General features: G+C 41.8%; 1 protein-coding gene across 1 annotated transcript in view; it reads right to left on the bottom strand.

Moving 5' to 3' along the window:
• LOC143724393 (adhesion G protein-coupled receptor A1-like) overlaps positions 1-7288 on the bottom strand; it is an 18113-nt gene extending 10825 nt beyond the window's left edge. The window contains exon 1 of the mRNA XM_077217390.1: positions 7146-7288. Within this exon, the coding sequence (XP_077073505.1) occupies positions 7146-7258 (113 nt within the window). The 5' untranslated portion in view covers positions 7259-7288. The remainder of the gene's footprint in view (positions 1-7145) is intronic.
• Positions 7289-8884: the final 1596 nt, after the last annotated feature.

Raw genomic sequence — 8884 nt, 5'->3', positions numbered from 1 at the left:
AAATTCTCAGAAAATGCATTAATACCAAAATATTGAAACGTCTGTTTATCCATAGGCTCCTCCCAGAAAGGAGTCCAGACATTAGAAAAATATCAGTCTACACATGCGTTTTTTAATATAGGGAAATCGACAGTCATGTGTGACAAAAAAGAAATCTTTAACTTTTAGGAGGCAACGATTTTTTGTTGTTGTAATTCTGTGAATTACACTGCGCAAATCTAATGAAGAAGGGTTGGCTCTCAACAGAACATAAAATATTCATTTTATTTTATTTTTCGTGTTCGCATTTATGAGGAAAAAACAATGTTACAGACGTGACAGTTCTCCGTTACGGACGCGACCGCTCTGAAGCGGCACTAAAAGACTGCTTTAAAACTTTCACAGAGACCTTACACAGAAATCCTTTCTTTAAAGTGAATTTCGTTTTGTATTAATTGTACGGACCTGAAAAATATATCTATATTGAAATGTCTACTTGTAAACAGAACAATTCAAAACGAAAGAAAACAGACTGCTCTCTGCTTATGAAATGAAAAGTGCATTTCAACATGTCTCCTTGCTATATTTGACATATTCATAATCATCGCCGGTTCTTTGTGACAGCTTTTCGGTGCCTTATCGGCAGCGCCGCCGCCCTTACATGAACGCGTCACCACGGCATCAAAAACATGATTGCGTGATGAAAACATGAAAAATACCACATAAACATAGCCTAACTGTTTAGAAAGAAAACACAGAACGAATAGCCTAATGCGCATACGTCCATCTCGCGAATGTAGTCTTCTTCATGCCATCTTCACCATTAGCCGCTTTCCACTGGCCAGCGTGAGCACAGAGGCCGAAATTATACCTCACGGCACTCCTGTAAAAAATACATCGCTATACAAATATATCAGACGCTATGGCAAGCCGTTTTAACTTTTATTCATTTCCAGGATATGAATTCTTGATATCAACAATTCAATTTTAACTAGTTAAAATTATAGTTATTGATATCAGGAATTAGATTTATACTAGTAACAATGGCAATTCTTGATATCAACAATTAAATTTTTACTAATTAAAATGCTCATTCTAGATATCAAGAATTGTATTTCAACTAGTAAAAACTATAATTCTTGATATCTGTAATTGTATTTTCACTAGTGAAATGTCACCATAGGCTGCCATTCAAAATCAATTGTTGATATCAAGAATTGATTTCTTACTAGTTGCAATTCCAATTTTACATATCAGAAATACAATTCTTACTAGTAAAAACCTTTATTTTTGATATCAAGAATTCAATTGTCACTAGTTGAAATGTCTATTCTTGATATCAACAATTGAATTGCTACTAGTAACAATGTTCATTTTTGATATCAATAATTCCATTTTCACTAGTGACCATGTTAATTTCTGATATCAGGAATGTGATTGTTACTAGTAAGAAAGCCATTTTAGATATCTGAAATAATATTGATATCAGAAATACATTTTCAGATATCAAAAATGAAAGTTTTTACTAGTAGCAATTAAATTGTTGATATCAAGAATAGACATTTCAACTAGTGACAATTTAATTATTGATATCAGGAATTCCAATTCTTACTAGTAACAATGTAATTATTGATATGAAAAATTATATTTCTACTAGTAAGAAATCAATTGTTGATATCAACAATTAATTTTGAATGGCAGCCTATGGTGACATTTCACTAGTGAAAATACAATTACAGATATCAAGAATTCAATTGTTGATATCAAGAATTAAATTGTTGATAACAATAATTAAATTGTTGATATCAAGAATTCATATCCTGGAAATGAATAAAAGTTAAAACGGCTTGCCATACAGACGCTGCCATTTAGTCTTTAATTACAGACTTGGACACCACACGCGGCTATTGACTGACCACGAACAGGTAATTTAGCCTACTTGCATTTTTCATTCGTTAATGTCTGGCGGTCTTGCTGTTTTTTTTTTTTTTGTTTGTTTTACAATTAAAACTAAAAGTCTGTTGTAACGCAAGCATTACCGAACATGTACCGCGTAAAATATTACGGAAAATTGATTAGTAATGCCTTACACTACTGCGTTACAGCAAAACGTAATATGTTACTGTAATGCATTACTTTTGTAACGCGTAACTCCCAACACTGGTGATGGGTAGGTTTAGGGGTCGGGTTAGTGTGTGTGTGTGTGTGTGTGTGTGTGTGTGTGTTGGGTAGGTTTAGGGGTCGGTTTGTGTAAAGTATAAAAACATCTAAGGAATGTCCCCATTTAGATAGCTAAGTAAAAAAAGTGTGTGTGTGTGTGTGTGTGTGTGTGTGTGTGTGTGTGTGTGTGTGTGTGTGTGTGTGTGTGTGTTTGTGTGTGTGTTTTAGATTGGTCTGCCTCAGCAGCCTAACAGCGGTCATCAATGCTCATGTCAGAATGAGTGAGATGGCCAATCAAATCAAATTTAGTGTTTAGTGTTCACAGAAGACGAGTGTGAATTCCCTCGCAGACCTTTAGTTTTAGTGAGAGTCTGTGGAAAGATGTTAGTCCAAAAACATTTAATATCTGACATTTTATGACAGAAATAATCAGCAGTAATATCCAGTGAAGCAAACTACTCAAAATATTTATGAAATTTCACCTTTTTGAATTGAAAACATGCTATTATTTACATGATTCATAACTGAATGTGACGAGACAAGAAATGTTGAGCGTTTTTTTTACATATTAGACAAACCACTAATGGTGAATGTTTGCAAAAAATACATATTATTTGCAAATAGTTTAAACTGATTAGTCCTACTTCACAAATTATAAACCTGGAACTTTTACTGTTCTTATTACTTTTGCTTTATTGTTTTAAAGAAGAAATAAAGAAATGTTCAAGACATGATTACGACCTTGATATTTCTAAATGAATTCGAGTTTTGAGCGAATCAATCGGGTGAACCAATGATTCAAAGAGCCATTCATAAAGAGAGCCATTTACTTCATTCCTGAATAAATCAGCGTTTGAACGAATCTAATGAATGATTCAATGACTCACTCATTTACTGCCACCTACTGGCAGTTTTAGTTTCTTATTTAGAAATTATTTAATTTTTTCATCAAAAAAAATAATAATTTCATTATAATAAAAAAAAACGTTAAATGTATAGTTCAACCAAAAATGAAAATCATCATATATGCACCCCTCATGGCCGCTGTAGCCTAAAAGGTTATGCATAATAAATTCTATGTTGAATCATATATAATATAGCTTTCTAAAGCTATAGCTTTTCTTTTTTATCTTTTTTTACATCTATTTGACACTTTTCTCATTTTACACAATAATGACTTTTATCATTTTCAGGTCATTTCTCAGCCAAATTTGATGTGCAATTAAAAATTTGAATCGCTTGACAGCCCTGATAAACTGTTATTAATGTACAAAGTTGTGTGTTAAACAACCATAGACAACTAAACTCAACAATTAAACTAATATAAAACAGGCACATCCACCCATCGACAGATTTACCGCGGTATAAGCGGTAACTACCATACACTGACCAGCTCAAGTGTGTGTGATAACTTCATCACACACTGATTTAGACACACGCTGCTGTGTGATCTCACTCTTATTCTCTCTACGGCTGCTTTATTCACATGTAGAAGATGATTGTGTTCATCATTTTGACACTGACAGAAGGTTAACGTGGTCCTGATGCTGGATCTTCACTGGAAGAGCTTCATCTTGGCTAATGTGGAATAAATTCTATGTTGAATCATATATAATATATGTCACATGCCTGTCCTGTCTTGTGTTGCACATGGGTGTTTTGTTATTGTGGGCCATGTGCTCTTGTCCTTGTCTGATCCCTCCCCCTCGTTACCTGATTATTGTTTGAGTTCTTCCACCTGTCCCCTCTTGATTTGTTCCCTTCTTAAGTCTCCTCTTGTTTGCAGTCTTTGTCGGATCGTTGTCTAATGTTTCCTGTTCCCTGTGATCCTCCTGTAAGTTTCATGTTCTGTTTTTGTTTTATATGTATTAGTTATGTTTTCCCCCTCGTGGGTTTTGTTTTGTTTATGTTTTCTTTTGTAAATAAATATAATTTCTCCTGCACTTGAGTACTCACACTTTTTTCCTTACCTGTTCCGTGACATAATGATCCGACCTAATGAGGACTCAGCGGAGAAGAGGGGCCATGCCAGGGACTGTTCACGCTCCGTTTGCCCAGCGAGAGACTGTTCACGTCACGTCTGCCCAGCGAGAGACTGTTCACGTCACGTCTGCCCAGCGAGAGACTGTTCACGTCACGTCTGCCCAGCGAGAGACTGTTCACGTCACGTCTGCCCAGCGAGAGACTGTTCACGTCACGTCTGCCCAGCGAGAGACTGTTCACGTCACGTCTGCCCAGCGAGAGACTGTTCACGTCACGTCTGCCCAGCGAGAGACTGTTCACGTCACGTCTGCCCAGCGAGAGACTGTTCACGTCACGTCTGCCCAGCGAGAGACTGTTCACGTCACGTCTGCCCAGCGAGAGACTGTTCACGTCACGTCTGCCCAGCGAGAGACTGTTCACGTCACGTCTGCCCAGCGAGAGACTGTTCACGTCACGTCTGCCCAGCGAGAGACTGTTCACGTCACGTCTGCCCAGCGAGAGACTGTTCACGTCACGTCTGCCCAGCGAGAGACTGTTCACGTCACGTCTGCCCAGCGAGAGACAGTGCACGCTCTGTCTGCCCAGTCAGAGACTGAGCACGTCCAGTCTGCCCAGTCAGAGACTGAGCACGTCCAGTCTGCCCAGTCAGAGACTGAGCACGTCCAGTCTGCCCAGTCAGAGACTGAGCACGTCCAGTCTGCCCAGTCAGAGACTGAGCACGTCCAGTCTCCCCAGTCAGAGACTGAGCACGTCCAGTCTCCCCAGTCAGAGACTGAGCACGTCCAGTCTGCCCAGGCAGAGACTGAGCACGTCCAGTCTGCCCAGTCAGAGACAGATCCGGAAATGCCCATTTGTGTGGCCGCCAAGGCACTTACGGACTATCTGGAGCATCTGGCTCGGATCCTGGACATGCCCGTGTCTGCTGTTCCAGAGCCGGACCCAGTGTCTCCTGTTTCAGAGGCGGAGCCAGTGTCTGCGGTTCCAGAGCAAGAGGCAGAGCCAATGCCTGTTCTGGAGACAGAGCCAGTGCCCGTTCCAGAGCCGGAGGCAGAGCCAATGCCTGTTCCAGAGCCAGAGCCAGAGGCAGAGCCAGTGCCTGTTCCAGAGCCGGAGACCGTGCCTGTTCCAGAGCCGGAGACCGAGCCAGTGCCCGTTCCAGAGCCGGAGGCAGAGCCAGTGTCTGTTCCAGAGCCGGAGCCAGTGTCTGCTGTTCCAGAGCCGGAGGCAGAGCCAGTGCCTGTTCCAGAGCCAAGGCCTGTTCCAGAGCTGGAGCCAATGTCTGTTCCAGAGCCAGCGCCTGTTCCAGCGCCAGAGCCAGTGTTTGTTTCTGTGTTTGTGTTTGTTCTTGTGACTGTTACAGTTCTTGTGTCTGTTCCTGAGCCGGTGTCTGTTGTTCCTGAGCCGGTGTCTGCTGTTCCTGAGCCGGTGTCTGCTGTTCCTGAGCCGGTGTCTGCTGTTCCTGAGCCGGTGTCTGCTGTTCCTGAGCCGGTGTCTGCTGTTCCTGAGCCGGTGTCTGCTGTACCTGAGCCGGTGTCTGCTGTACCTGAGCCGGTGTCTGCTGTACCTGAGCCGGTGTCTGCTGTACCTGAGCCGGTGTCTGCTGTACCTGAGCCGGTGTCTGCTGTACCTGAGCCGGTGTCTGCTGTACCTGAGCCGGTGTCTGCTGTTCCTGAGCCGGTGTCTGCTGTTCCTGAGCCGGTGTCTGCTGTTCCTGAGCCGGTGTCTGCTGTTCCTGAGCCGGTGTCTGCTGTTCCTGAGCCGGTGTCTGCTGTTCCTGAGCCGGTGTCTGCTGTTCCTGAGCCGGTGTCTGCTGTTCCTGAGCCGGAGCCACCGTCGTGGCCGCCCGATGGGGGGTCTTCACCGCCCTGGCCGCCCGATGGGGGGTCTTCTGCTTCGCCCTGGCCGCCCGATGGGTCGTCTGCTTCGCCCTGGCCGCCCGATGGGTCGTCTGCTTCGCCCTGGCCGCCCGATGGACTGTCTGCTTCGCCCTGGCCGCCCGATGGACTGTCTGCTTCGCCCTGGCCGCCCGATGGACTGTCTGCTTCGCCCTGGCCGCCAGATGGACTGTCTGCTTCGCCTTGGCCGCCCGATGGACTGTCTGCTTCGCCCTGGCCGCCCGATGGACTGTCTGCTTCGCCCTGGCCTCCCAGGACTAAGCGTTCTGTCCCTCCCGTCCCGCCCTGGTCCGTCCCTCCCTGGTCCGTCCCTCCCGTCCCGCCCTGGTCCGTCCCTCCCGTCCTGGCCTGGTCCGTCCCTCCCATCCCGCCCTGGTCTGTCCCTCCCGTCCCGCCCTGGTTCGTCCCGCCCTGGTCTGTCCCTCCCGTCCCGCCCTGGTCTGTCCCTCCGGTTCCGCCCTGGTCTGTCCCTCCGGTCCCGCCCTGGTCTGTCCCTCCCGTCCCTCCCGTCCCGCCCTGGTCTTATGGAGCATCTGGTAGCCGCTCCGTAGGGAGGGGGTAATGTCACATGCCTGTCCTGTCTTGTGTTGCACATGGGTGTTTTGTTATTGTGGGCCATGTGCTCTTGTCCTTGTCTGATCCCTCCCCCTCGTTACCTGATTATTGTTTGAGTTCTTCCACCTGTCCCCTCTTGATTTGTTCCCTTCTTAAGTCTCCTCTTGTTTGCAGTCTTTGTCGGATCGTTGTCTAATGTTTCCTGTTCCCTGTGATCCTCCTGTAAGTTTCATGTTCTGTTTTTGTTTTATATGTATTAGTTATGTTTTCCCCCTCGTGGGTTTTGTTTTGTTTATGTTTTCTTTTGTAAATAAATATAATTTCTCCTGCACTTGAGTACTCACACTTTTTTCCTTACCTGTTCCGTGACAATATAGCTCTTTTTTTTTTACATTTTTCTCATTTTACACAATACTGACTTACAATGATCATTTTCGGGTCATTTCTCAGCCAAATTTGATGTGCAATTAATTTGTGTTTACAAATTTTTAATCGCTTGACAGCTTTGTTATTAATGTACAAAGTTGTGTGTTAAACAACGTCTCAATGAAAGCTGTTCAGGATGGCTCGTACCTCAGCATGGGTGACTTCGGGTGAGGCGGCGCGTGATCTCCGTCCTGAGCTTGCTGGGGTTTTTTGGTCACTTGTTTGTAGATGTTTCGTGCCGTTACACCCAACCAGAGCATAGTGGACAGAGAAGAGTAATGCAACACGATCCCCACCTGAAACACACACACACACACACAGATGAGTGTTTGAGGCGCAGAACACACTGAAACAATTGCAGATAAAACTAACGTTTTTTTTAGTGCTGGGCAACTATTAATCACGATTAATCACATCCAAAATAAAAGTTTGTGTTTACATAAAATGTGTGTGTGTATGGTGTATAATTATTTTATGTGTATATATATATATATAAATACACACACAAGTATATATTTAAGAAAAATGTGTTATTCATATATACAATATTTATATATAATATAAATTATGTATAAGTATATATACAGTATTTACATGCAATTGTTTCTTGAATAAAACATGCATATGTGTGTATTTACATATACAAAATAATTATACACTGCACACACACATATATTATGTAAACACAAACTTTTATTTTGGATGCGATTAATCGTTGCTCAGCACCAGTTTTTTTTTATCATGTTATTTTTAGAAGCATATTTATAGTATCATGTAAATATAACATTGGCAAGAATGCTTTAAATTGAAGCATTAAAAAGTGACAGTAAAGACATTTAAAATGTTATAAATTATCATTATAAAAAATTATATTTCAAATAAATGATGTTCTTTTGAACTTTCTATTCATTAAAGAATCCTGAGAAATAAAATATATCATTGTTTCCACACACATATTCATAATAATCAAATGTATTTTGAGCATCAATTAATCATATTACAAATGATTTCTGAAGGATCATGTGACACTGAACACTAGATGCTGAAAATTCAGCTTTGATCACAGGAATAAATTACACTTTACTATATATATTCACATAGAAAACAGTGTTTTACTGTATTTTTCATCAAATAAATACATCCTTTTTAAACAAAAGAGACATTTTACTGACCTCAAACTTTAAACAGTAGTAGTATATACAGTAAATTACAGATATATGATATAACGACTTAAATGGAAGCAAATGGGACAGACATAATTGCGTTGTTTAGTGATAATTTTGCCTTAGGTTGTCATCCATCAAATCAAATACATTAAACACATCAGGCTGGATTACAGCATGTGTTATGTGTGTCTCATGAACATGATGTGTATAATGGAAAATGAGACATAAAATAACTGAAAAGAATAGTGACTGATCTTAATAATCTCAAGGCCAATTATACAGACAATATACCAGTCTATTAAAATAAAAATAAAAACTGGAATTGTATCCTAATGATACTAATAACACTGCAACACACACAGATAAACGTTAAGCTCGCTCGGCTGAACATAAAGCTATACACACTTCCCGTCTGGCGTGGTGTTATTTTCTTCATCTGTAATCTAAATTAAATCATATATTCAGCAGGAATCTGACTAAATATCATTTCTCTCATCCACTTATGGTACGCATCAGAGACGGCAAATAAAATAATCATATTTTCCCTGCGTTCTCGTCTGGGGAGCCGCGTGTTCTGAGAAAACAACATATATGTTCACAAACACTCCTGTGAAATTACCCAGAAGGCTAAAACTGATCCATATCATCAGGAGACACTGACTGACAACAGATTCCCATTACACAGATTACACTTTCCCGTGTCACCCATCACTCGGCCAA

This window comes from Siphateles boraxobius, unplaced genomic scaffold, assembly GCF_051911475.1.
Source record: "Siphateles boraxobius isolate OS27281-9 unplaced genomic scaffold, OSU_SipBor_1 73, whole genome shotgun sequence".
Taxonomy (NCBI): domain Eukaryota; kingdom Metazoa; phylum Chordata; class Actinopteri; order Cypriniformes; family Leuciscidae; genus Siphateles; species Siphateles boraxobius.
This window is presented reverse-complemented; position numbering and strand designations above follow the sequence as displayed.